Here is a 27480-nt window from a genome sequence, read left to right on the forward strand (position 1 = left end):
GCCACCACTAGTGGCTGAGAGCGGCTTTTCTCCCCCAGGTGGGGAGACCTTTGGGTGCCGGGGTGGTATTGAGGGTGGCTCAGCATGACAGAGAGCATCCTTCTTCCGAGGGGCTGCACAGTGGGGACAGAAAGCTGCTGGGCACCGTCCTACACCGGGAGGAGGGCAAAACTGGGCAGGGGGCTTCGGTGAGGGCTGGGGGGGAAGAGGAGAGGTGACAGGGTCCCTAACCGGTGTGTCACCTGCTCTGCCGGTCCCCTGGCGGGGGGGGGGGTGTTGCAGCCTCCCCTTCCTCGGGGATGGGGCAGAGGGGGCCGCCCCCCTCTCCTCCTTTACCGGGGATAGTGTGTGGGGGGAAGGTTCCAGCCCCTCTGCCCCGCTCTCCTCCTTTACCGGGGATGCGGGCGGGGGGGGGAAGGCTCCAGCCCCACCGCCCCGAGGTGCCGGCAGCGGGGGCGGCCCGGCCCCGCCGCGAACAATAGCGGCCCCGGCGCGGGGCGGTGCGGAGCGGGGCGGGCCGGGGGCCGCCGCCCGCCCCCCCCGCCGCCTCTCCGCTCTCCCCCCCCCCCCACCTCCCGCCCGCCCCCCCCCGCTGCCGCCGCCGCCGCCGCCGCCGCCCGCCCTCTCCCCGCCCCCCGCGCCAGAGGCACCGCCGCCGCCGCAGCCGGGTCCATGCCCGCTGGAGCCCCCGCCTGCCGCCGCCCGCACCCCCGGCATGGACGTTAGGTTTTACCCCTCCGCCCCCACCGCCGTGAGCTCCCTGCCCGGCGCCGACCCCACTTGCCTGGGGCCGCTGGATTATTATCACTGCAACAAGGTACCGGGGGCGGCGGGGAAGGATCGAAAGCGGCCCGGGGGGGGTGGAAGATGCGGGGTGGCTTCGCTCGGTGCGTCCCGCAACTTCTCGGCGTGGGGGGAGTGGAGGGGGGAAGGAAAGTGCCGGCGGTGCCCGGCTCTTTCCTGCGGGAGGGAATTTTGAAAGTGGTCGGGAAGCGGCGCGGGGAAGAGCCGTCGGGGCCCCGGGCCGCCCCGGTACCGGCCCCGGCCGCCGGCGGGGCGGGAGGAGCCCGAGCCCCGGGCGCTGCTCGGCGGGGCGGGCTGGGGGGAAACGCTCGGGGCTGAGCTCGGCTCTTTTGGGGCTGTTTGTTTTCCGTCCCGGTTTCGAGCGGTGGGTTTATTTCCTATTTTCCTTAAGGGGAGCGTTTGGCCCGAAGCGATGTACGTGTGTGGGGGGGATTGTTGTTGTGGTTGTTGTCGGGCACTTTTTCTTGGTGGTGTTTGCCCTGTTTGTTTTGCACCTTCTTCTCAAGGGCTAGGGGGGGGTCGCCGGCACCTCCCGAGCCGGGGCTCCGGTCTCCGTCCCTCCGGTCTCCGTCCCCCACCTGCCCATGGTCCCCGGCGCTGATGCTGCGGTGGAGCGCGGTACCCAGCCCTGGGTTTGGGGTGTGGGGAGGGGTGGGGGGGATGATGTCCCCCCAGACCCACAGCACGGCGAGGAAAGCTCCCCAACCTACATTCTCCCCCCCCCCCCCCCCCCCCCCCCCCAAGCTGCAGCTACAAGGCAAAACACCCTCTTCTTGTAAGGAGAGAGGGATCCACAGGGGGATATTTGAGAGCGCCGGAGGTGCTGTAGGAAATTTCCTTCATCCCAGAGAAGCCGGAGTGAAGGGGATGGATGCTGTACTTCAGCGAATAAATAGTTCTCTGCCAGTATCGTGTAGGTAAACAGCGCTGATGTTTCAGCAACAAAGCCATAGGCAGCAAACCCCTTGGGAGGGAGGGTCACCCGTGATCAGCTCCGAGACATAACCCGGGCTGCGTCCTCCTGGGCCAAATTCGGGTGATTGCATTGGAAAAAGTTAATAAAGGGCGAAAATGCTCTCCTGTGTTGGGACTGCAGCTGAGGATGCCCTCGGCTCGGCTCGCTGTTGTGGTACTTGGGGATCAAACTCTTTCAAAACAAGCAGAGGGAAACCTGTGTGGCTTCCCAAATGCAGCAAATTAATCTTTATGTATCAATTTATGTATTTAACTGTTCTCTGTCATATGGGTTATTTTTCTCTTTTTATTAAGTTGTAGCAAACCTAATAGTCCTCATTTATTTTGAGATGCTCGATTATGGTGAAAGGAAACAACTTAAATTGATTTCTTCTGTATCCACGTACTGCTAGTTTCAAACTGGTTTATTATCATTGCCGTTGCTCTTAAAATGCTAAATGTGCTCTTAAAATACTAACGAGAGACGGGTCACCTGGGAGCAGGTCATCCGTGCCGCTGAAACGTCAGCCGATAAAGTGTGCAAAAGCTGAAAGTCTGGGATCATGCGAGCGTGTGCCGCCGGGAACTGCGGCAACCCCCAAATCCTGCTGGATTTAGGAACTCGATTTTGCCAAGAAGTTGTTAGATGTGGCCACGATTTAGTTTGCCTTTAGTTTGCTCCAGCGGGAGATGGGGCTTGGGGTTGTGCGTGCAGCGCCGTGGCCCTTGCCTTGGGGTTGTGTGGTCCCGGTGTCCCCCCCCACCCCCAAGCAGCGCCCAGGGCCTTGGGGCGCGTGGGGCCCCACGTCGTCAGCTCATCCATGGCCTGAATCCCTGAGATTAGTCCCGGATTAGGCGGTGGCAACTGATCGGCGGGTCCTTGCTGGTGTGCGGCACTGCGACGAGGAGGCTGGAGGAAACCGCTGCTGCGAGGTCTCTGGGGAGAATGAGTGGGTGCCTGTCGGTGGTGGCCAGGGTGGATGGGACACTGGAGAGGAGCAACCCCAGGTACTGACCACTGCCACCAGATGCTGCTGTTGTCACTGCTACGGAAGATGTTAAAGCAGCGGGAGAAGAAAGGAAGTGACTTACCCTTTTCTGATATTCAGGGCTCTTTTTTTTTTTTTTTTTCTTTCTTCTTTTCTTTTCTGAGTTATCAAATGTCACTTGCTTATGCACAGTGGTGCACGCTCGTCTGCGGGATGAGGCTGCTGGAACGAAGCCAGAGATGAAATGGGTTGACTGTAGTTTTCCCGGCCGAAGGCAGGTACAAGGGGCGGAACTCCAGCATCCAGCCGCGGACCAGTGCGGAGTGGGCACTGGTATTGCCTGCCCCCCTTCCAGACTTTGCTTTGGAGAACTTCTCCGGCCGGTGTGGGGTGATGTATGGCTGGGCATTGAAGCCACCGGCACGCTGCATGTTATGTTGTGCCCACTCCGGAGAGCGCTGTCTGAGAATACCCACTTCCTCCGAGCCATATGGGACCCTCTGGGAAACTCCAAAAACTCACTCTTGTTCCAAACCCCATCACTCCTGTCCGTTGCTGGTGGCTCAGCCCAGAGCCGGGCTAAGACAGTGTCTGTCTCAAAACATTTCCACTTTAAAAAGCTGCAGAGGAGGGTAGGGTGCGGTGGAAAAATCAGAATTTCTCCCCCTGTCGCATGCAGGTATCCTGGATGAAATCCATCGCAAGGAAGGACCGAGGCAAGGAGGACTTCCAGGTTCTTTGCTGTCCTCCTCCTGCCTCGCTGAGTTTATGGAGGGGCTTTAAAGCCTTTCCATTCAAAGGGCTTGTTCTGTTCAGGTTCAGCCTTTTTTCCACCCCCCAAAAGGGCTGCCTGGTCTATTTATTTATTTATTTATTTATTTAGGGGAGAGGCAGAGAGGACGGGAAGGAGTGTGCAGTGTCACCGTGTATAAATAACTCCCTGAGAGCTCTGCCTGCCTTCCCGTGGCCAGCAAGCTTGCCGGGGAGATGCGCTTTAGCCCAAAGCGTCCTGAAATGTTAATGCAGTTGTTTTGTGTGCTTACTGAACGTGATACTGTTACCGTGAGGGCTCCCATCTCGCCCGCGTGCCGCAGTGAGCCACGATTTCTCTTCGCAGCTACAGAGGTGCCTATTGCGTATCAGCGTTTCTGTTTTTAAAAGGACGAGGGATGTTTAGAGGGATAATGAAATGGGGGCGTACGTTCAACCCAAGGCCTCCCCAAAAGGGGGGGGGGCATTTGCACCCTTTCTTTAACCACCTCTGGAGCATCCCTGCTTTACCTCGAAGGGCTGACTGGTGGGGGGGAGTGAGAGGATGGACACCCATGGGTGGAGAATGGGGTCCCTCGCTCCCCAGCAGGCAGGGAGAGAAGGAGCCTTCCTCTCTGCCCACTGCGTTTGGTGAGGAGTTTTTATGCATTGGGCGTGCTGGTGGCATTGAAGCAGGGCAAAAAAGGGCTCCCAGCATAAACCAGTCTCCATCACGGGTGTTCCCTCATGGAGCAGCTTGCAGATGGGAAGAGGAGCCAAGCCCAAACTTCCTGGTGCCCAGGGAGGAGTGATGCTCCTTGGAAGAATTTTTAGGGTTGCATTTTAGGCTCATCCCAAGGTGCAGGGGCCAGAAGGAACGACTCCTTCCCAGAGCCACCCGACAGCATCCCTAGGGCACTGATTTCCCACGCCGGGGTACCAGCCCCTCGCCTCCTTCCCATGGGCCGGATCCAGGACCTGCTCCGTCTCTGGGACTGCACAGAAGAAACACCTCTTGTGCATTAGGTTGTGTCTGCACAGCGGCCGAGAAGGACTGGGGGGAGGTTGAGTGGTACCAACCCTGCAGGGAGCCCTCGTCCAAACTGTGACACCCATCTCTATCATCGGCCACCTGAGCCCCGCCGAAAGGAGCACCTACCTCCATTTCGGATTCCCCTTTTAAATCTGGGTCTAAAGTCCCTTTTTCTGTCCCCTCTGGCCTTTTTCCTGGGACCTTGGTACCTGCTGCAGCCCCCCCTCCTGCTCCCTTGCCTGAGGAAGAGGAGCTTCCACGGTGTCTGGGTGCTGGGATGGTGTTACAGGACGAGGCAGCACGTTCCCGCACCACATAAGGGGATTGTTGGTCTGTGGTGGGCTATTTTCATGTCCCGCCTGTCGCTTCATGAAAATTTGGGGATTTTTCCCACTTAAACTCTAGGGAGACTCTTTGCGTCTGTATTTCACAGTAAGTAAACCATGAAAAAAACCAACCCCATAGTTTAGTAACACAGGGGCTCATTCTGCTCTGAGCGGGGCTTTAGCAACAGGCTCTGGTGTGCTGGCTGATCGACCAGCGGGGAAGGATTTTCCCAGATCTTAAATTGTGTGGGTCTGCAAAGTACAGGAGGGAGTTTTTCCATCTTAGCCCTGGCAAAATTGCTTTTGCACGGGAGGCATTGGGCAGGAATCCTGCTCTGTGTGCTCTTTCATGCGGTGTGTGCAGCGATGCTGGGATGCAGGAGGAGGGATCCCGCTCCCCACTCCCTCGGGGCAACTTTGGGGCGTGAATTACCATCTCTCTATTCTTCCGTGCAGAAAGAAATTGAAATATAAATTTTTCTTAGTTGCTTCTGGTGTTTCGATGATCAGCCTTGGTTCGCACGGTGCCTAATTTCCACTTAGGGCAATGATTGATGGGGAGGAGGAGGGTGACCCAGCCTGGGAACACCTAATTCTTGCAGAGCCAGGACCCTGCTGTGACACTGCGAGTGACATGGGCCTCGGAAACCTCTGGCAGTTAATGGGAAATAAGGCAGTTAACGGGAGATAGGTGCTGGGGAGCCCCGTTAACCCTGTAGCATTTCTATAGGGTACAACAGCACCATCAAAACTTGTCCCAGATCTTTCTAATAGGGCTCGGGCGGCTTTGCATCTCCAAACACACTCTGTGTCTTGCCTTTCAGGCTGATAAATTGACAAAAACCTATTTCGCCGATACGCCATCATAAATTATGGATAATTAAAATCTACTAGTCATGAGATGGGTATTAATCTGCAACCAGTGCTCTCTTCTTCTTTTAAGAACCCTTCAGAAATGGGATCTGAGCTGCTGGTATGAGCCTGGGTCGATGTAGCAAATGCATTTCTGTGGAACATTCTGTTTTGTTTTGACTTTTTACCATAAATTGTACATTGCAGTGATAAACGCAGTCCCTTTTTCATCGTTCCAGCACTGCTTTGCCATCCTGGAAGATAAAATATATTTGTTCCCTTTCTACTTTCTAAGCCAACTCTGTTTTTGAAGTAGCATAAATCTTTCTTTGGAGATGGAGGATTTTGGATGGGGAACAAAGTCAGGCAAATTTTTAATTTGGGGCCCACTTTATTCTCATTTGGCAGGCAGCTCCTGGTGATTTGCAAATGTGGATATTTTATTTATTTATTTATTTATTTATTTATTTATTTATTTTTAGGCCCTGAATTTGGGCAAGGGCTTACTCTGAAAAGCGTTTGAGCTACGCAGTGGGCAACCCCACGTTCTGCAGAGTGGTCTTTGATGGGTCGCACAGCAGAAGGCGATTGAAGCTGCGTTTTTGCCTTGGGCTTTAAGTCAGGAATTGGGAGCTAAATAATGAATGTCCATCCATTCATAGAAACTGTTGTTCTCTCTGTATGCGCAGAGGGAAGGCTTTAATCTGGTTGTTTTGGGAACAATGGAGATATTTGGAAGGCCGATCTGAGTTGTATATAACATTGTGTTTGTTGGGGGCTGCTTCTGAGTAACCTTGTCAGGGACCTGATCCGTGAAAGCAGAGGAGGCACCAAGAGACCAAAACTCAGGATCAAAATTTTGCAAGTTCCTCTGGTTTATTCACGATGCTTCAAATGAATTACAAGCCTTGTGCCCTAAATCAGTGGTCCGAAGCTTATTGCACGTTATCCTGCCATAACCACGGGGTAAATCCACGAACAGCTCTGGAATTATCGTATACATCTGAGCTGCCAACAGGCACCAGGATGAGTTTGCGCATCCGTAATGGAGAAAATATTCTGTGGATAAATTGTATTTTGCATGTAACAGACCGGAGCATCCTACAGCTTGTGTATGGTGTGGCTGTGGCTGGCTCCGGTGGTGAGAGCACCTGTAACCCTTGCAAATCCCTCCCAGCACCCCGCTTCAGCTCGCTGTAAGAACAGGCGCTGCCGGCTCCTTTCCCGGTGGTTGTTGTCACCGTCGCAGTATTTCTGCAGCGTTTGAAGAAAAAAGAAATCTCTGTTTTCATTCTTGCCTTCGCTTTGCCTCTCTCCGCTGCTGCGTGCGAGGAGTGGAGGTGAGGACCGCTCCGGCTGGCGGGGAGCATTATCCCAAATACGTGCACAATTTTTCCCTATTACCTTGTGAGCACCGTCTGCTTTTTTACAAAACGAGCTCTAAATGCCTTTGCCGTAAGTTGGGTTATATCTTTCAGTATAAATGAAGCATATAATTGTGTTTTCCTAACGGCTCTACATTAAAAATAAGTTATTGTGCTGGTAATGTGTTTTCCTTGACAATTTTCCATCCAGCAAGTGCGAGGCTTCTGTCTGAAGCCGTTCCATTCCATGTTCTCTGCCTCTTCTTTATATTTCACTCTGCATTTCTGAAGTCGGGGTAAAGTGTTAGCGTGATTCCGGCTTTGATACCATTAACTCCTAATTGGAGGTTTGAGCTCTAATGTTCCACCTTCATGATTTTACACGCCCGTTTTCATATAATTAAAGCTTATACTTGGAGATAGGCAGTTCAGCTGGAGGGGTAGCGGGGGGGGAGAAATCTCACAACAAAACTTACTGAAACAAGCACTAATCAAACCGCTCTTTTGGACAAAAAAAAAAAAACAGTGATTGAGAATAGTATTAAATTGCCTGGTTTTGCACTTATATGACCAGATTTAAATATTTTAATCATCTGCATCCCCCCCCCCCATTGTTTCCCTCTGGTGGTTTTGTTCTGATGGATGCCATTTCTTCTTTGAAAAATGGCATTGGCTGCTGCGGCGCCTGCAGGCGAAATCTTTGCATTATGCCACGGAATCTCTCTCCTCCGCCCGTAATCTTTTGCATAGATGGGTTGACCTCTGTAGATATAATTAAATCTCTTCCTGACGACTGTGCGATTTCGGTTCATCTCTGTGGCGAATGTGACTGTTAGGTAAGTGTTAAATTAGGGCCCCGGACCAGTAATTGTTACGATGGAGAGATTATTTGAGCATCGGTTTGTGCCGCGCGTGGCTTCTGAGGAACCTTATCTGCAGAAATCGAGTGGCTCTTGGTCTGAGGCAGTTTCTTCACCTCGAATTACAGCCTGGACACAGGAGGCCGGATTGCGCGAGTGTTTAAAATGTAGATATTTTAATTATTTATTTTTTTTGGTTGTTGGTTTAAGGACCCAGCCTCTTGCTCTCATGGTGCTTTTTAATTTGTTCTGTGCTTTCTGAGGATCTGAACTTAGCAGGAACTAGAAAAGGAGGGTGGCAGTATGGGGACCCATTCCCAAGCAGGGTGGATGGTAGAACTTGCTGTGGCTCTGCCCAGAGCCTCTTCTCCCCACTCCTGATGTGCACCTTCGCTTCCACGGAAGTGATTCCTTCCAAGGAAGAAGGGACTGAGGCAGCCCCGGCACCGTGGTGCTGGGAGAGATGGAGAGCGAGCACGGGGGGTGCTGGCATGTGCCACCCTCGCCTCTGGTGACGTGCCACCATCCTCTCTGTCACAATGGTTGTATTTTTCCCCTGGGACTGGGCTGCCCATGTCTGGTGGATCCTGTTCCACCTCGACGGTGGCAAGGAGCGCTTTTTTTATTGGATTAGCTGGATCACATTAGCAGATTTATTTTTTTTTTTTCCCCACAAAACCTGCCGATGACTCAGAGTTTCCATTCCCATCCGGGCTCGTCAGGGAGGCTCCATACCCTTTCTCCCCGGCCATCTGCCTGAGCGCCGCGCTCCCCCTCTCCACTCGGCTTGAGAGAAAACCATCCTCTTCATCTCCATCATCTTCCTCTTCCTCTCTTCCTGCTTGCAGGGTGGAGCCTGTGCTTAGGGTTGGGAGATAAGGGCTGTGTTGTGGCTCTGCCGTTTATCCTCTGGGTGAACTGGTCTAGGTCTCCATCTCCAGAAACAGCGGGTCATTTTGGGGTACCCCAGGCATTTTTGGGTTATTTTTATGAACAATTGGAGCATCCTGAACCATTGCAGGAGACCTGGGTCCCTGGAGAGGTGTAAGCAGAGCCAGGGCACCCCAGAAAGCTTCTGTCTTCCAAAGACGTGGATCTCAACCTGTGAAGGAGTTTCACCTTCCCACCCTGATCTACCCAGCAGTTTATTCCCTGAGCATCTCCTCCCTTTTCCTGGGAAGGCAGTAGAGCTGTGCAGTTCATTAGGAGTCATTAAGTCATTTGAAAACCCTCAAATGCAACAGTTTTAATGTGAAGGACCCTACTTAGGGGAGGAGATGGGGCAGGTGGTGGTGATGAAGAGCTTGGCCTCAGGAGGGGCTGGTCCCACAGCAGCTCGCTACCCACTTCTGGTTTTCGTGTTTTGATTATTTGTTTTCTCACTGTCAAAAAGTAACAGCTGAGATCCATTCCATGTTTCTCATTTTTTCATGGGTGCTTCTTTGAGCGGTGGGGTTTTATACGGTGAGTTGTCTCAGCACAGCCTGCCCGCCGTGGAAGAATGATGTATTTTTAGGGAATTCGATTTGTAGTGCCTGGTGTCAGAGAGGGGTGTTGTGCCCCGGAGCCCTTAGCGAAAAGGAAAGAAACTTTGACAGCGTGGAAATGAAATTTGTAAAAACTTCCTCTGCAGTTTCGTATGGAAACACTTAAGTGAGTGATCGTGGTTTGTCCCAGCTTATGCCAAGGGGCGCAAAAAAGCATTAGGATGTCATCGGAAGAAGAAAAAGCAGAAATATCGGTGAGGGGGAAACGTGAACCACAGAAGCTGGGGCTTGTTGTAGCACTGAGAGATATGCGTTCCCCCCACAGGATCCTGCTCTGTTTGTCCGTGTTAAACCCAGGGAGGCAACTTTTCCCCCCCGATGCGTTATCTTGTCTCTAAATAGCGTTCAAAGGGGAAGAAGAATGTGCCGTTAAAAATATCAAACTTTTGGGGAATGGCTGGCAGACTGTGCCGCTGATAAGCGTTGTTGATTGAAGATCAAACAGCCCTTGAAAGCAGAAGAAAAACCTTCCAACAAGCGCTGTGCGTCCAGCCCCACAGCCAGACACTGAGGTCACCCGGGCTGCACTCTGTGTATATTTAGGGACCCGCGCTGGGATTACAGTCTGGTCTCCTCTACCCCAGACGGGTGCTGGCGACGTGGTGGTTTTAAACCTGATAAATCTGTTAAAGCTGAGAACAACACTTTTTAGATGCCAAGAAGACCAGAGCCATGTTTGCATTATGAGGTGGTAGTTTTATTATTTTATTCCTCCCCCTTCCCTCCCCTTAAGATAAAGACTCTGCCGAGGAGGAAAGGGTGCAGGTCACAAAGTGAACTGAAGACTGGTGGCATGTGTTTTTTAATTAATTGACAACCTGTATTTCTGTGTCAAGGTGGCAAATTAATTGCAGGTGGCCGTCTGTTTGCAAACCATATCGCTCTGTTGTGGCCGTGCCAAACGGTGTGTGTGGCGTATTTAGCTATTCCATTTAAATCAGACCAGAGCGCAGGTTTTTTTTGAAAACTCTATTGAATCAGTTTTTCCACTTAAGAGTTGGGCTTTGAAAAGGGGAAAAATATTACTGAAATGGTCTTTTTAGCTTTATAAACTTGCAGCCCTTAAAGTGAGGTGGTTGGCGTGTCGTGGCCGCCTTTTGGGAGAGGCCAAACCCTGGTGGGAATAACAACGTGTAACCTCAGTCGCCTGTGGAAGCGGGGTACTGAATGGGTGTGAGAGCGCAAGAGAAACAAAAACATGTTTAAAATCATAAAATAGCTTAGGCTGGAAGGAACCTCTAGAAGTGCATTTAAAACAATTCCAATAGCACCTTCTGGGATTGAGATGGCAGGAGAGAAAAATATTAATATACAGCCCGCCCCAACTGCGAGCCGTGCATTTTCTGCCCTGACACAGCGAGAGTCTCAGTGGTGATGGCTGCAGTCAAATGCTAAATAGGAAGTTTGTAATAAAAAGGGCTTTAGCTAGAATTAATAAAATGTGAAATGCCTCTTTCCTTGGAAAACATGCGGTATTGACTGAGATTTAGACACACATCCTGTAGGAGCAGCGATCCAGATTGCAGGCTCCAGAGCTGGCTCCGGCATCCTTGCCCCGCGTGTGTTACTGTTCCTCTTAGGGAGAGGGGGTTCATTTATTTTCTTTTTTTTTTTTTTTTTCTTTTTTTCTTTTTTTTTTTTTATTTGCCTGGAAAGGTCACAGTGAGTAAGTTTGAGAGGAAATTAGCGAAGAGCTGGAAACAAGGGCAGCCTCGTCCACAAATATCACTCGCTTCTCCCATTCTTGCACCACCCCATGCCTTGCGTGGCAGCGGGATGTCACCCCATGGACATGATGTCCCTGCTCTGGGCAGTGCTGGAGTCACACTAAGTCCCTTTGTGATATTCCTACTATATCCCGCTGGACTGAAAACCTGTTTTCATTCTGGTGTTGACAGTATCTAGGGGCTAATGTCCTGAATGTGAGGTGCTGCACACTAAACCTGTGTGACATGGGAGAACATGCCCCATTTCAGGCATAACTCTGTTGGGTCCTCTATGAGCTCCCAGGGCAGAGACTAGGTACTGAATTTCAGGGAATATAGGCAGGATCTAAATGTAAAGATGTGACAGTCATTATCAGATGTCCCATCCCTGGAGGGGTTCAAGGCCAGGTTGAAGGGGGCTTTGAGCAACCTGGTCTGGTGGGAGGTGTCCCTGCCCAGGGCAGGGGGGTGGAACTGGATGGTCTTTAAGGTCCCTTCCAACTCAAACCATTCTATGGTTCTATGAAAATAGAATGCTTGTATAATGGGCAAATCCAATGTTATAATGGGCAAATCCAATGTTATAATGGAATCTTATTTCTAATTCGGCCCAAGTCTGATTTATTTTAAGTCCAGAGCTGTCCTTCACGAGCTGCCTGTGAAGCCATAGATCCTGTTCCCATTTGCAGGAAAGCACTGCTCTAAGTTAATTGTCTGAGAAATGTGGATTTCTGCATCCTCTTGTTTTGTGGAATTGTCTTAGGATGTTCTGAAGCTCAAGTGGGTTTCTCATTTGCCACCAGAGTTGGAAATCTTGGTTAGCTGCGAGGCAGGGAGAGCATGCTGCTGGATCTGGGGCTTTAGCTTGTGTCAGCGTCATCGTGCCACGAACATGGGGACGGTGCCAGCTTGGAAGGGATCCTCTGCTTGGCAAAAAAAAAGTCTCAAGAGCAGGATGCTTCCTTGCTTAGCCCAGTTCTAGCAGGAAGGCTGCAGGATCCGGAGATTTCTCAAGAGCTGCTGTGGCTCCTCCCATCGCTAGGTTACCAGGCCAGACTGCCAAGGGACCAGACATCCTCAGATGCTGTGAAATAGGGCTGGTGGTTGCCATCCTGCTCACTGACCATGGGCATGTGCATCACAGCTGCTCCTGGTGGCAGTGTGGCATGTATAGCAGGACTGGGGCCAGCTGGGCCACCTGAAACTGGTGGCCTTATCCCTTTGGCCAGAGCAGGAGCCACTGGAGAGCCCAAGGGGGAGATCCAGCCTTCTTTGGGGTTTCTGCTGTATTTGGGGATAAAGAAAACCTCTAATACTGCTGACCCAGCAACATCCAGGCTGAACTGTGTTAAAATGCAGTGGTGGGTGTCAGGAGGATGGGGCCAGTCTTTTTTCAGTGGTGCCCAGTGACAGGACAAGAGGGAACGGGCACAAACTGGAACATAGGAAGTTCCATCTAAATGTGAGGAGGAACTTCTTTCCTGTGAGGGTGTCAGAGCCCTGGAAGAGGCTGCCCAGAGAGGTGGTGGAGTCTCCTTCTCTGGAGACATTCAAACCCTGCCTGGACACGTTCATGTGCAACCTGCTCTGGGTGGACCTGCTCTGGCAGGGGGTTGGACTGGATGATCTCCAGAGGTCCCTTCCAACCCCATAGCATTCTGTGAAAAATTACAACCTGAACTTTGGGCGATGGACCGTTTCTGAGGACGATGCCTGTCACTGCCGGTGCTTTGTGGGGCTGCTCAGCCCAGGCAATGGTGCCTTGGGTTCTTGCCCAGGGCATTGCCGAGCTTTGCAGTTAGTGTCCTGGGGCCAGAGGTGGCTCAGCAGGAGCTGCTCAGACCTCTCAGCTCAGAGCCCTGTGCGAGCTGACTTTCCCTTCGCTGTGTTTTCGTGGCAGGGGGATTGACGGGAAAGCCTTTCTAAAGCGGAAAGCTCAGTCAGATGGGGATGGGAAGGAGCTGGAAAAGGAAAGCTTCATTCCCTGCTCATCTCAGCTGCCATTCGGGTTTCATTTCCCCTTACGGAGGTTTCCCCTCTTCCTCCCTGTTGTCCAAGTGTCTGTTGTGTTTGTTATTTATTTTCTTTTTAGCCCCGGGGGCTGCTGCGAGAGGTGTCTCTTTGCTCTGCCGGCTGTTCCTGATGCTAAGTTTTCCTTGCTAATACCAATTGTTTCTGCCAAAATCGTTTGGTGGTGTTATGTAAACTTCAAATCACACGCTAACGCTCGAATCTGGGTGCTCCGAAATGCGCTGGGTGGGATTCGCCCCCGCGCTGACTCCCCTGCCATCAGCGGGGGTCCCCGTGGCTCAGCAGCCACCGGGGGTGGGATGCCACCGGTCGCGACATCCACAGCCCTCTGAGCCAATACCCCCTCTTGTTGCTGCTGGTTTTAGTGGGAGGCGTGAAAACACCCTGGAATCGCTCGGGGCTGGTATTTAAGCTGATTGCAGAGTGTAGCACCTGCACAGCAGAGTTTTTTGGCACTGGGGTCTGGGTTTCTGCTGTTGGGTTTGCAGTGGCGTTGGTGGGCGCTACGGGTGGGGTTCCCTGCTATAGCACCAACACAGGGCTTGCTGCCCCAACGTAGAATCATAGAATGGTTTGGGTTGGAAGGGACATTAAAGATCATCCAGTGCCACCCCCTGCCCTGGGCAGGGACACCTCCCACCAGACCAGGTTGCTCAAAGCCCCCTTCAACCTGGCCTTGATCCCCTCCAGGGATGGGGGTTCCATGGGGAAGCAACAGCTTCTCTGGGCAACCTGGGCCAGAGTCTCACTACCCTCAGAGTAAAGAATTTCTTCCTGAGATCTCATCTCAATCTCCCCTCTTTCAGTTTAAAACCATTCCCCCTCATCCTATGGCTCCCCTCCCTGACCAAGAGTCCCTCCCCATCTCTCCTGAAGCCTCTTTAGGGACTGGAAGGGGCTCTAAATTCTCCCCAGAGCCTTCTCTTCTCCAGGCTGAACACCCCCAACTCTCTCAGCCTGTTTCTCTCATCACTGCCCATGGTCCAGGGCAAAGCCTGCCTCTGTGGTCCCCGTGCTTGCCACCGATAGGATTCGAGCTGCTGGAGCATCTTCATGGAGATACCATGTTCCTGCAGAGGCTGCTGGATGGGCAGCTCTTCTCATGGGCCAAATAACGTGGGTGCTCGCTGCAGCGTGCATGCTCTCTCGGTGGCAACCGGTTGTTTACCTGGAAAGTGATATTAGCAAAGATCTTAATGAATTTCCAAGTTGTTGCTTAATGTGATTTGGCAGCCAGAATTATTTTAAAAAAAGAGAGAGAGATCCACCATTGCTGTGTGCCCAACCTCTTCCCCATATACTCCACTGTTTTTGAGAGATTAAGAAGAGATTAAATCCTGCTGAGCTGGCAGGTGATGCTGATGAATGTTTGGAGGGGATTAGGGTAAATCCGTCCTTCCTTCTGATTTAGCTCAAGATTTGAATTCATTGATAAAATTGGCCCAAGTTACATCTCTGCAACCTCCTCTGAGCCTGAGGTGTAAACTGCAGAGGTGTAAATGAAGGCAGAACTTGTTTCTGGAGCAGAAAGGCTAATGAATTAACCTTTATAAGGTTGATGAATGCTTGAAGTAGCTGTACATCTATTCCTGTCCCAGTGTCCAATTAATCCGCGCTGCCACAGAATCAAAGGGTGCCCGGGCTGGCTCCGTGGCTGGGGGAAGCTGGTCTGATGCTCCTGCTGCACTCCAGCACAGCTCTGAGATGCTCTGCAACAACCAACCTGCATGTGCAGGACACCAAGTTCATGTGTCACTTGAGTTTCAGCTAAAATATGCCATCTCTCAGCCTAGTGGTGAAGTGGAATGTGTGTAGCTGTGCTTTGGGGTTCAGGGGGTATATCCAGCCAAAGCTATGTTGATGTCCTGGCCGCCGTTTTTCTTCTGTGGTGGCATTGTGGTGGGACTGGAGGTTACAGAGGATGTTCTTGGCAGCCTCCAGCAGCTGTTGGACCTTCTGTTATATCTCCATGCATCCTACGGAACAAGCACAGGGATGCTGGGACTCCAGAGTGGGCTCCTATAAGGTGCCCTATCATCAAAAAGGATGTCTTCAGAGGAGCATTGAGACCTACAGTGTGGCCATTTGGCCTGAGGACCAGTGCTGTGACTCGCACCAGCAATATGTAGTGCCCTGTGCTGGGCATCCTGCTGGGGCTGCAGAAGAGACCATGGCTCTGCAGCAATTCCAAGGATATATTCGGCCCAAGGCTCAGCAACAGCAACGAGCAACTGTCCTGGTGATAGGAGAAAGGATGATAGTCTCCACTACTTCTTCTCTGTGTTGTGCATAGTCAAACTAAGTTCTTGAGGATGAAAAAGACCTGCCGGGAGCACAGAGGATGCAGTGGTGGAGCCTCTAGCCCAGAAGAGCTTTATAAATGAGGGCAGTGCACAGTAGGGTACTTGCTGCTGGAGATCTGCGCTGCCCATGGCACCCACGGAAGGTGACAATGCAGGGAGAGGAAAAAGCTTTGTGCAAAGCAGCTTAGGCATTTTGGGCTTTTGGAGAAGAGCAGCTCACACCCACAGCCCTGTTTGGAGCCCTGGCCCTGGGACTCCTCACACCAGAGGGCTGTGGAGTGGTTTGGCCATCTCAGGATTTCATGCCACCTGCGAACTGGTGCCCACCTCATCTCCCAGATTCCCTGCAAAAGAGATAACCACCAGAGTAGCAACAGTGGCAGCTTTGGGATGCTTCAGAGGAGGTGAGCCTGGAGCAGAGGGTATCTTCATGCTGCTTAGCGAAGCCGACGTTTAAAAATCCCCTGGATGCACGTGAAGTTGCGTATAGACCTTTTTGGCCAAAGAGACCAAAGGTGCTTGTGGGAACCTGAGAGCCTGGTGGACCCAACCTACAAATTCCCGGTAATGGCTGGATGGATTGGTGGTAACTCTGGAGGGGCAGGAGCTGGCTGGTGTGTGTCCGATGTGCTCGCAAACTTCAAAGCCCATCAGGCTGCCGCTGCTCGGGGAATCCAGGGAAAGCTGGATGCTGCTGCGGAGCTCCTTGCTCTCTGTAGTTGGACGACTCGTGTATCTCATGAAGGAGAGCTCACACAGGCCACATGCGCTTATCCTGAGTGTATCCAAAGTTCCAGGCTCTGTAAAACAGGACTGAAGTCGATGAAGGGCTGAACAAGTAGCATTGGGGCACGGGGGATAGAAGGATCAGGCTCAGTCCCTGTGGAGCAAATCTGGTCACTTCCTCTGAGTTCCTTTGGGTTTATTCAGCTATAGGAGCCAACACAGACCCCTCCAATCGCTATAGGTGCTGGTGGGACGGGTGGGAAAAATGAAGCCCAATGGTAAGTCACAGAAAGGAAAGTAGGAATACCTTCAAGAACGTAATGCTGGGAATAATTTAGAAATAATTTTTTTTTTCAGTGGGTCATTGGAATATGCACTTTTTTAGAAAGTAGGGGGAGAAGAGCCTAAAATTAAACATGTTATTAAGCAAAGCTTTCATAACTGTCATTAAACAAGAGGATTTAGAATTTTGAGGGAAGGGTTTTCCAGTTTCTTCATCATGTTGCTGCGCAAGCTGGTGTTTGCCAGTGAGTGTGTCTCCTTCAGGAAGAGCAAAAAATAAAGTTAAATTCACCATATGGTGGAGGAGAATATTTGGTATCCATTTTTTTGTGACGATGGTAGTTTGTTTGAAATAAAGTTACCTTTGTATTTGCTTAGTTTAACTCTAAACAGGAAAATAATGGTGGTTGTAACGTCTCTATTAGAGGAATATTGTTTTAAAGCACTTTGGGGTTGCATTAGTTGAGTTGCAAAATTAATTCCTCCTCTGGAGCAAATAAACCCCGGCGGGGCTGGATGCTGGGAGCTGACAGCTTGATGTGGGGATGTGCATCGCAGACGGGTCTCCAGGGACTGATTCTTGATGTAATTCTTCGTGCTCCTTCTCTTCCCTCCTCCCTTCGCCCACCTCAGTGAAGCGGCATCTCCCCCCCCAGCAAATCAGTTAAAGCACCTGCATCTGAAACTGGGAAGCACTGGTTGGCGGGGGGGGTTGTGGGGGGGGGGTGGGCGGGCAGCAGTGCCAACCAGAGATGGAGGGCGCCAAGGAAGTTTTAAATATTTTAAACGTAGCCTCCCCATATGTCAGCACATGAGAAATGAGAAAGAAGATGTGCAGGGTAGGCACTAAATATCAAAAGTAGCATTCATGTCTTTAAATCACAAAGTATTTATGATTTTTGAAGACATCCAGAAGGCATGAGAAGAGAAATTGCATTTTCTGATGGTCTACAGTAATTGCCTGCTCTATCAGAAATATCACCCCAAAATGTTATATACTCACATGGATTTTGAACACTGCATGTATTTGATAGCAAGCAACTGCAGCAATAAACATCCACGCTTGCATATGTAAGAGGTTTGAAATACGAAGACAAAACCTTCCTGCAGAAAAAAAGTATAACTAAAATATGTGCCCAACCGGACCAAAGTTCTCTTTTCTTTGTGAAGAACTGGCTGTGAACAAATGAATGTTTTAAATAACTCGCGGTGGCTTCAGCTCAGCAAAGTGCACAGCCCCCGTGAGGCTTTGGTGAAGCATCTTTTATATTTCTCATCCAAATATCAACTTTTTGGGGTTGGTTTTGTTTTTTTTTTCCCCTGTTATTCTTTTTTTCTGGCTATCCCCAAGCCTGACAGCACGTGCTGGGATGTAGTAGGAAGGTGCTGGGTGCTGAGGCTGAGTGTGTAATTGCATGAATGGGTTCTGGGCACACGGAAAGCCCGGTCCCAGCCCCATCCGAGAGCAGCCAGAACCCCAGATTCATGCACAGAAAGTGAGCTGAGGCCTCTGAAAACTTGGCGCAGGTTGGTTTTTGAGCAGCATGATAGTGATATGATATAGCAAATATTAGGAGAACAACATCTGGTGGCTCCACTGTCTACATGCCCCTTGCAAAGAGTTTTTCAGACCTGTGTAAATGTTCACTTTAGTCCCGTAACAGTGTGGTGAGAGACTGGTGCAGTCGAGGCCACCTGCTTGCCTCTTTTCCTTTCACATAAAATAACGAGGACGGGGTGGTGGTTTTTTTTCGTTTGGTTTTGTTCCCAGTGCAGTGAGTGACACTTTAAAAGCAGCTCAGCGGAGTCGAAAGAGAAGTCAAGCTCTGTTTGTGCAACGGTGTCGATGTTTTTATTTTAAGCTTAATGTTGCAGTTAGTTCATTACCTCCAAATTGTAAAGCGCAGGTGGGGACGACTTGGGTATCCTGCCGGAGGGATTAGGTCCCGACGGTGGACGGAGGTGTCTTCTCAGCGGGGTTGTGTATGATGTGCTGCAGGTCTGGGCTCTGGAGCTCCTGCTCTGCAGCCTCCCCAGGGATGGAGGTTTCCACTCTTGGATGTGACAATGCCCCTTCTCTGCCCAAAAGTGAAACAGAGCTCAATAATGGTGTGAAGACATGAAACTACGGGTGGTGAAGGTGGAGTGCCAGCCCCAGCCCTTGGGTACGTGGCAGGGATGTGCCCGTAGGACACAGACCTCCCCGGCTGCTTTGCAGGCAAGCGGAGAGTCCCAGCTCTGCATGAGCAGAGAGGACGGACGAGCTCTGCTGGCTTCCTTTGTGGCTAATGTGGGTATGAGGCTTTGTCTAAACTTAGGAGATCACAAAAATTGGGGGTGGGTATTGTTGCAACTATGTGTGGACTAGTAGAGTTTGGAGGCCCCAGCTGAAATGGAGTCTACTGGGCACTGAGCAAACACCTGGTAAAGGATGGTCCTACGAAAAATAGCAAAGATGGACGAAGAGTGTGTATATAACAGAGAGAGAAATGATATTGTTACCAGAGAACTTTTTTCCAGGTTTGTTTTTTTAGAATAATCTCAGTGCTGCAAGTTCTGTGTTACCAGTGTGTCTACCTGAGACCATGGCCCTGTGCTCTGCTTGCTGAGAGGGGCCGGTGTCCGACAAGAGACTGGTCTCTCCTGGTCTGCTGCTGGGGAAGTCATTGTTCTTACGCCTGGTGACGTTGCTGCTGGGCTGTGGCTTCTTCCTTTGCTTTGATGGGGAGTTTGCGTTCTGGGAAATCATGAGATGATGGTAAGAATGTACAGGTGTGATGCAAGAGAGAAAGTGTGGTTTAGGCTCGTCTTTAGCTCCAGAAGACCTCTGGAGACGTAGATGCCACCAGCATCTTACGGTGCTGTTATGAAGAGGCTGATGCAGCCACCAGCAGTTTGCATCGGGCTGCTGGGTCTCAGCAGCACTGAATTCAGAAAGGGCTATAGAACAAAAAGGACTGGTCAGACATCCCTGGTGAGCTGGAAAAATGGGACTTCAGATGTCAAAGAATCTATTCCACCTCTGAATTCCCAGGGGGCTATGGTCGATTCACTTGTGAGGTATTCTCCTGAAGCGTGGGGCACGTGGTTTATGGTTTTACCAAAATCATCAAAGCCAAAAATTCAGGAATCCTATTCCTTCCTCCCAGTGACCACACACTTGGCAAAATTTTCACATTCTTCCTTCCTCTTTCTCTTCTGTGTGAAATGTCCCACCTTCTCGTAGGAAACACCGGGGAGAGCATGTGGCTGCCTGCGGTACGGGAGCCCCGGGCGCTGCCCTGAGCCACGCCGGAGTGTAGCTGCAGCTCTCCGGGCTTGCAGGATGCTCCCTGTTTAGCATCTCATCTTGCTTCTTTTCCTTTTGGAAAACTGAGGGGAAAAAATGGTAAAAGAGAAGCTCATCCTCTTCCATGCTCATCTCCTTGCTACAGTGATGGAGAGGGTTGATAGGGAAGGTGACCACTGAACCGATAACTACTGTCTGCTTGCGTTTTATCAAGTTCCTAATGCATGAACCTCAGAGCTGGAGCAAGACCCATGTTGTTGGTGAATATCATGAATTGCGTGTCTGTCCTGTGTACATAAAAGCTGGGGTTTGTGGGGGAACGCTAGCGCTGATAGAGGCAATTTCCCCAATCTGGTGAATAGCCAACCACCTACTGAGAGGTGGCACCAGGAGGGGTCCCCTAGTCCCCATCAGGGGCCAGCACATAGATGTTGGCTTGGGTTGGGGTCTCTGCATCTGTCTGGAGATGGAGGAGCTGTGGAGGAGAGGAAGGAGTTAAAATGGATGCAGGCTGTAGCAGATGCAAGCATGTAGGAGTTAAGGAAGAGAGACTTTTGTTGCATTGTGCTGTTTTCATTCAAGGGGTTGCAAAGATCAGCTCTGGGCCAGTGCAGAGACCCCACTCCTCTGCCCCTTCCGCACCTGAGCGCTTGATGGGGAATTCCTCTCTGGCATGGGGGAAAGCCCAGTCTCCATCCCCAGGGCTGTGCCTTGGGCATCCCTTGGAGGCATGAAGCTGTCTCTGATGCCTGGGGACATCAGTTCGCGTGACCATTTTCATTGCTCTTAGGCATCCACGGCACATGTGAATGGGAAAAGGCAGCAGTTCCGGTTTGCCCATGTTTGTTAAATTTGATATGAGAAGACCTCATTAAAAAAAAAAAAAAAAAGGAAAAGAAAGTCTTAAACCATGGAGCTCAAGAGATGGGTGAATTTAAGTGCTATTAAGAGATTTATTATTGATTCAGCTGAGGCAGCAGCGGTTCAGCAGCGTTACCTCATTTCTCATCCAAGTCCCTGGGCTCTGGAGCCCCGTCTCTTGGGAGTGAGGAGTATCTGGTTTCTCCCATCTCTTGAACCCTTTTCTCTTTGCTGGTCCCCCCCTTTGCTCCATGACCCCCCACCAGCCGCATCCCTGGGGACAGGAGCGATGGTTGCCCCGAGATGTCTGGGCTTTGGTCAAGAAGCTGTTGGACATGGCTGGGACCCTGCAGCCCCAAAGCCCCCCATTTTGGGGGTGAAACAGCTCCTGACACTGCTCCTAGGGGCGTCAGGAGGCTGTGGACTGAGGCCAGGGTGAGGGGCTTCACCCAGAGGGTATTTTTTTACAGGCTTTAGTTTGATCCCTTTGCATCTCCTACCACAGAGCCTCAATGACAGCGAGTGCTTCTCTCCACCAAGTCACTTTTGGTGGTGAATTAAATCATTACATTATTCCCCCCCCCCCCCTCCAGTATTCAGTGTTCTGAGCTAAATTAGAATAGAAACCTTTTCAAACTGTTCCTTTATTAAAGTATTTAGTTAATAGATGATGCATAGCTCACAAAGCTTGCAAGAATCTGACACGGGGTATCATAATATTATGATATTTAACAGCAAAACCTACTGCATTATCAACTTACCTCTATAGCATGGAGGAGGCAACAGCTGAGGCATAAAAACTAATGCTTCAGTGTGACAGAGCTAAAATTGAACTTGGCAATTACCGCGTGCATGATTCGCAGTATTGTGAAGGGAAGCTACTATATAAATCAGCTCCAGTAATCATAGGGTTTAAAATTAGTCAGTTACTATTAACTCTGCCAGTGTTAGCATATGCTGAAGAATTATAAAAGTGAAAGGTATGGAATATCTGAAGTACAGGTTTAAAGTAAACCACTCGAACAAGCTCCCAGTGGGAGGATTTTAAGTTCATGCAGAAGTAAGGTTTTGGGTACTCTGACAAAGGTTTGTGGAACACATTTAATTGCACATTGCAGTCTAATCTTTTGAATGCTTAACATCCTTTAGAAAGCACCTTTTCATGTTCCCAAGACTTTCACAGTTCACAGAGGGTAGAGTGATGATTGAATTTAATTTTTTCTCCCTTACAGAATTTTTTTTTTTTTTCAGAGCAGCGCTATTCAAATAGTTTGCAGAGCTCTTCAATGCCAGGCAGAGAAAAAAGGAAACAGCAGGATAATGTTTTAAAATCATTACGGGGAAGTGAAAGGCTGCTCTGAGCACAGCACAGAAATTAGCAACTGCTATGATTGCTAAATTTTTATTCAATGCAAAATTCATGGAATTTGCTGCTATGAAAAATAGGGGAGTCAAGTTATTTAATGGGATTCTAAATTATGTAGGATGCACAAATATTTTATATGGGGCACAGAGCTCCGTGTGTTTCTGTAGGAGAGCAGGAGCTGGAGGCAGCTCTGCTGGGGTCAGGTGGCTGCTATATCACCCAGCCTTTGCTCCTCTGGTTCATGTTAACGTTTTCAACTTAATTTTTGAAATAACGCTATTTTGGTCCTGGTGACGCATGACTGTGATGAATATCTGTGGGTTTATAACCTCCGAAAGCTTTCAAAGGAGGGTGAGGACATGTGGCTGTCTTGCTCACCCCTTGCTCTGAACTTGTCCCACCAGAAGGACGTGTCACCCCGCTGTACCTTGTGCTCGCGGCTTTTGTTGTTGGGGCTTTGCTGTCCATGAGTAATTCTGAATGAGATGGAGTCCAGGATGGTGAAGTCCACTGCAGCCATCCAGAGTTGGAGTGTTGGAGGAGGAGATGGCAGAGTCCTCTTGGTCCCTCAGCCTGGCCCGGGCTGCTGCGAGCAGCTCCCAAAGGATGCTCCTGGCGTCTCCATCTCATTTCCAGTGAAATTTCCCATTTGATCTCATTTCCAGTCCCTGGTTTCTCCCTCCCTGCATCCTCTCCGGAGAAGGCAGGCTGTACTCTGGTGGGATTTCCTAGCTGGGGGCTTTTCCTACTAGTGAATCTAAAGATTCCTTAACTTTCCTTAACTTCATCTGTAGCTCGGGTTGAGCCCCCTGCAGCCCGTGGTCCTGACTCGCCCAGGCAGCATCCCCTGTGCTCCTGTGAGGTGGTTACCATGCCTCTCATCTCCCTCTCCGTATCTCACCTTCAGATTCTGATGCAGGTCATCATGATTTTTGTGGGTTTTCTTTTTCCCCACTCGCCTCCCATCCTGACCATACCCTTTCGTTCGGTTACAGCCCCCTCTCGTTCCAGAACGGGCAACTGGTGGCTTGTTTCTAGCTGCGGCGAAGTGGAAATGTTGCAGCAAATCTGTGCTTTGGTCTTTCTTTACTTTTAGTCCCCCATGTGTCCTAATTATTTAGTGCAACTTGTTCAGCCAGTGTTTTTGAAGGTGCTGGTACTCTGGCAGGGAGAAGGATCGAGTGAGACTCTCTTTTCTCTCTTTCTCTCTTTTTTTTTTTTTCTTTCTTTCTGTCTTTTGCTTTTCAAATTAGAGAAATAGGAGGAGTGGCGTGTGGCAGGACCATGCTCTGCCCATGGTTAGCGTTCAAGCGGCAACCAGAAAAACGCTTTGTTAATCAAAGTGGGGCCCGATGCGATGGAGGGCTGGAGAAGTGAACGGCGAGGGCTGTTTGGGTGCAGCGCCGGGGCAGGTGGTGGAGTTAGTCCCTGTGCTCCACGATAAAGACTGAGCACTGTGAAGGTCACCGCGCACAGATGAGCCTATTTGCCATCACAATGAGAACTTTATATTTTGGAAATAGGCTCTGTTATTTTTCTCACCAGCAGCAAGGCGTTAACTTTATCAGTCGGAGATAAACCTTGCTGCGTTCCATTAAGGGATTTTGAAATATATAATTTTCAATTGGCTGATACAAGGTAAATTGCCCCCCATTCTCTCTGCCAATAACTTTAAGATTCGCGAAGAATTTGTCAGTACATTTAACACTTCCATTGAAACTATATTTCTGAGGTTATGGAAATGAGCTACAAATGAAAGTCACAACTCAAAAAGCAGGAAACATGCCGGTAAGCGAGGAAAAAGCTGTCACTGGCGTTGTGAAGAAAGAGAGGTATAAATAGGGCACTGGGTTAGAAAGCAGGAAATCTGTGTGCTGTGGGTTTTACTTGGAATTTCTTCTGGTGACCCCAGATAAGATTGTTAACCCTTGTCTCTGCAGACGGTTGTACGTGCTCGTTTATGGGCTCTGGTTCTGGCGTTTGGGATCATCTGCATGAGCTCACTCTCTGAAAGCGCGGCCGCTCCATCAATCATGGGCCTGTGGGTTTCGTGCTCAGGAAGGATCACTTTACCAAAGGGACTGGATTTCTCAATATTTCCTGTAGGGTGTAGTTTCGTCTTGTCCCCACTCTGCATGGCCTAGGGAGAGGCGATGGGTTGACATAGTGTTTAGTGACATGGTTTAGTGATGGTTTTTTTGTCAGAGTTAGGTTGATGGTTGGACTAGATGATCTTAAAGGTCCCTTCCAACCTAGACAATTCTATGAGTCTATAAAGGGTCTGTCCTTACAAGCCCCTTACAAGAGGGGAGGGTGACCAGTGGCGATTCCCACTGCAGATGGGCTTAATGCAGTCGATGGCCACAACTTCATGTTTGGTTTTACTTTTATAGAGGAGGTAAAATAAATAGCATCAATCAGAAGGGATTTTTTTTCTTATGTCCATGGTGGACCCAAGACAACTCTTCCATGTGAGCCAGTGCTGTGGGTGTCCATGCGTGTTGGTCCTTGCTCGCAGCCTGCGCAGAACCCCAAGTGCAATGGCTCCAGTGGTGATACAAGGCTGTCCCCCAGGAGGCATCACCTGCCAGAAAAGAGCAGGTTTCTGCCCAAAACACGCTATGGTCTTTCAAGCCCCTATCAGCACTGCTGAGTGTGTAGCAGAACACGATCTGGTATTTGTCACACTGTTCTATATAACTTTGTTCAAAGTGGGTATGTTTTTTTTATGGCATACACCAGATATAGGGATAGGCTGGGGGAAACCATCGCAGTGGATAGTTGTGATGGGAAAGCCAAAGAGATAGGAGAGGTCAGCACCACAAAACGAGGGGCAGTGGAGCATCCCACCCAGGATAAGATGTGGGGATGTGCCTTACATTGTGTCCACTGCGGCTGGAGATGCTGGCAGTGGAACATCCTGGGGGTGTGTGTACCGACGTGTTCCGGAGGGAATGCTGCCTCCCCTCCTGCCCATCACCAGCTTTGGATTTTGTGGTGAGGTCCCATTTCTGGGGATGACCCCTCACCGCTCCACCAGCCAGCTGGAGGAATGCGGCCATGGAGAAGAGCCATCCCATCATGGCCTTTAATGACTTAAAAAACACACTGAGACAAAACCAATGCTGTGAGAAGGGGGCCTGCCCCCCTCCCCCCCCACCCCCGACACGGATGCTGTCGGTTCCCAGGCTGACAGCTCCAGAGCGTATGTAAGTCAGGGGGTCATGTGGGTCTTTAATAAAATGACAAGTGGGGGTGATAGTTCTGACTGTTACAAGTTATAAATTTGGCCTAGGGAGTTATTTCAGGCTGGTGTGGTCTAAAATTGTCTCGCAGCCTGAAATCGCATCTCCAGTGGAAGTAATAACCTCCCATCCCTGTGTGCTCTGTAATAAACAAATGGTGGCTTCCCCGGAGGTGTCACTCCGGGAGCACTGGCGTCCCCGAGCACTTGTCTCACGGACGAGATGCAGGAATGAGCATCTTTCCCACACAGCTCGTGACTTGGTAAAAGTTGGTAGTAATATATATATAAATATATATATATATATATATATATAAAATTTTATTTGCCTGTGTCTTGGCACTGCTCCCTGAAGGTTAAAAAAAAGAAGAAAGAAAAAGGTGATGAATACTTGGTACCAGGGCAAGGGGGACTGATTAGCTCTTGCAACTGGAATCTGAATCCTTCAGAGGAAAGCATGAAGGATTCCCCCTGTTTCTTGTTCTTTGATGTCCCCTGTCCCCGTGCACCACCTCACTGTGAGTCTCGGTGCTTTCGTAGGGAGGTTCCTAGTGCCGAACCTGTGAAGCTGGTGACTCAGTGCAGGGAGTGACTTTTCTGCCTTTGACTAGGACTTAAACCCCCAAAGCTGAGCGTATTTGGAGAAGATTTTTGCACTGCTGGCAAGGCCCTTTGCAGAGGCTGCAACCGAAGTCGGTGGGGAGGCAGCAGTCGCACCCCCTCATAAGCAAAAGCAGAATTTGTCTCGTCTCCGGAGCACGCAAACATTTGCTCTGTGGGCTGTGCTTCTCGTGGTACAGGTTGTTTTGTTTCCTGTGGGGGGGTGTGTGTGTGTGTGTCACTGGTGAAGGCAGTTCCACGAACCTCCTGTTTCTCCCAGGGCTGTTTGCCTGGCAGGTGTTTGCAGTGATAAAATATTGACGGGGAGGAGGAAGGAAGGCTTCGTTCTCTGTCTGTCCCTATCTCTTGTTATTTTGCAGGTGGGAGGTACAAAAAGGGCTGCACCTCAATTGGGTTTTTTTTTTGTTTTTTTCTTTTAAAATCAACCAAGGTCATGATAGAGAATCTGGAGAATTTCTAGAATGTGAATGCAGCTGGGGTTTGGTGCAGCTTGGGATAACTCTGGTGAATCCCTGCCTTTGCTAGAAGCTGGAGCTGGGTGCTGGCAGGTCTGCCTGGGCACAGACAGAGGAGCAGGGTAGAAGATGGAGTTGGCAGTGAGGTCCCTGGTGAGGCCACATCTGGAGCACTGAGTCCAATTCTGGGCTCCCCAGTTCAAGAAGGACAGGGAACTGCTAGTGAGGGTACAGCAGAGGACTACGAAGATGATGAGGGGCCTGGAGCAGCTCTCTTAGGAGGAAAGGCTGAGGGACTTGGGTCTTTTCAGTCTGGAGAAGAGAAGACTGAGTGGGGATCTGATCAATGCCTATAAATAATTAAAGGGTGGGTGTCAGGAGGATGGGGCCAGTCTTTTTTCAGTGGTGCCCAGTGACAGGACAAGAGGGAACGGGCACAAACTTGAACATAGGAAGTTCCATCTCAACATGAGGAGGAACTTCTTTCCTGTGAGGGTGTCAGAGCCCTGGAAGAGGCTTCCCAGAGAGGTGGTGGAGTCTCCGTCTCTGGAGACATTCAAACCCTGCCTGGACACGTTCATGTGCAACCTGCTCTGGGTGGACCTGCTCTGGCAGGGGGTTGGACTGGATGATCTCCAGAGGTCCCTTCCAACCCCATATCATTCTGTGATTCTGTGTGATTCTGTGTCCTGGGATGTACATTGGTCCCAGCAGCACAGGGAATGTGACCATACCTGTCCTGTGCTCCCCCCCCCCAGGTGCTGCTGGTCTTCAAATGCCCCAAAATGCAGCACGTTCCTGCTCATGTTCTCTTTGTTGATGTCTTCAAACTGTGAGAAAAATTGATGAAGCATCATAAAAACCTCTGAACTCCCCGATGAGCAGGGCTGACCTCTGGACTGCCTGGATCCTCCCAGCACAGGGTGAGACCCCGGCACGATCCCTGATGCAGTGGCCGTGGGCTGAGCTCTGAGCCATTCCTGGGAGCCTGCCTGAGAGCAAAGGGCTAGCAGATGTGTGGGGTGTCAGGACATCACCTCTCTGGCAGCTGGGCGGCGGGGGGGCAGGAGGTTTGTAGCCCTGTAGGACGGGGCTCTCAGAGCCCAGTGTGCAGCAG

At 50.5% G+C, this 27480-nt stretch overlaps 1 protein-coding gene across 1 annotated transcript in view; it reads left to right on the forward strand.

Annotated features, from left to right (window-relative positions):
- Positions 1-639: 639 nt before the first annotated feature.
- The window catches only part of TOX2 (TOX high mobility group box family member 2), a 161639-nt gene continuing 134798 nt past the window's right edge, over positions 640-27480 (forward strand). The window contains exon 1 of the mRNA XM_074157286.1: positions 640-817. Within this exon, the coding sequence (XP_074013387.1) occupies positions 716-817 (102 nt within the window). The 5' untranslated portion in view covers positions 640-715. The remainder of the gene's footprint in view (positions 818-27480) is intronic.

Source organism: Numenius arquata, chromosome 12 (assembly GCF_964106895.1).
Source record: "Numenius arquata chromosome 12, bNumArq3.hap1.1, whole genome shotgun sequence".
NCBI lineage: Eukaryota > Metazoa > Chordata > Aves > Charadriiformes > Scolopacidae > Numenius > Numenius arquata.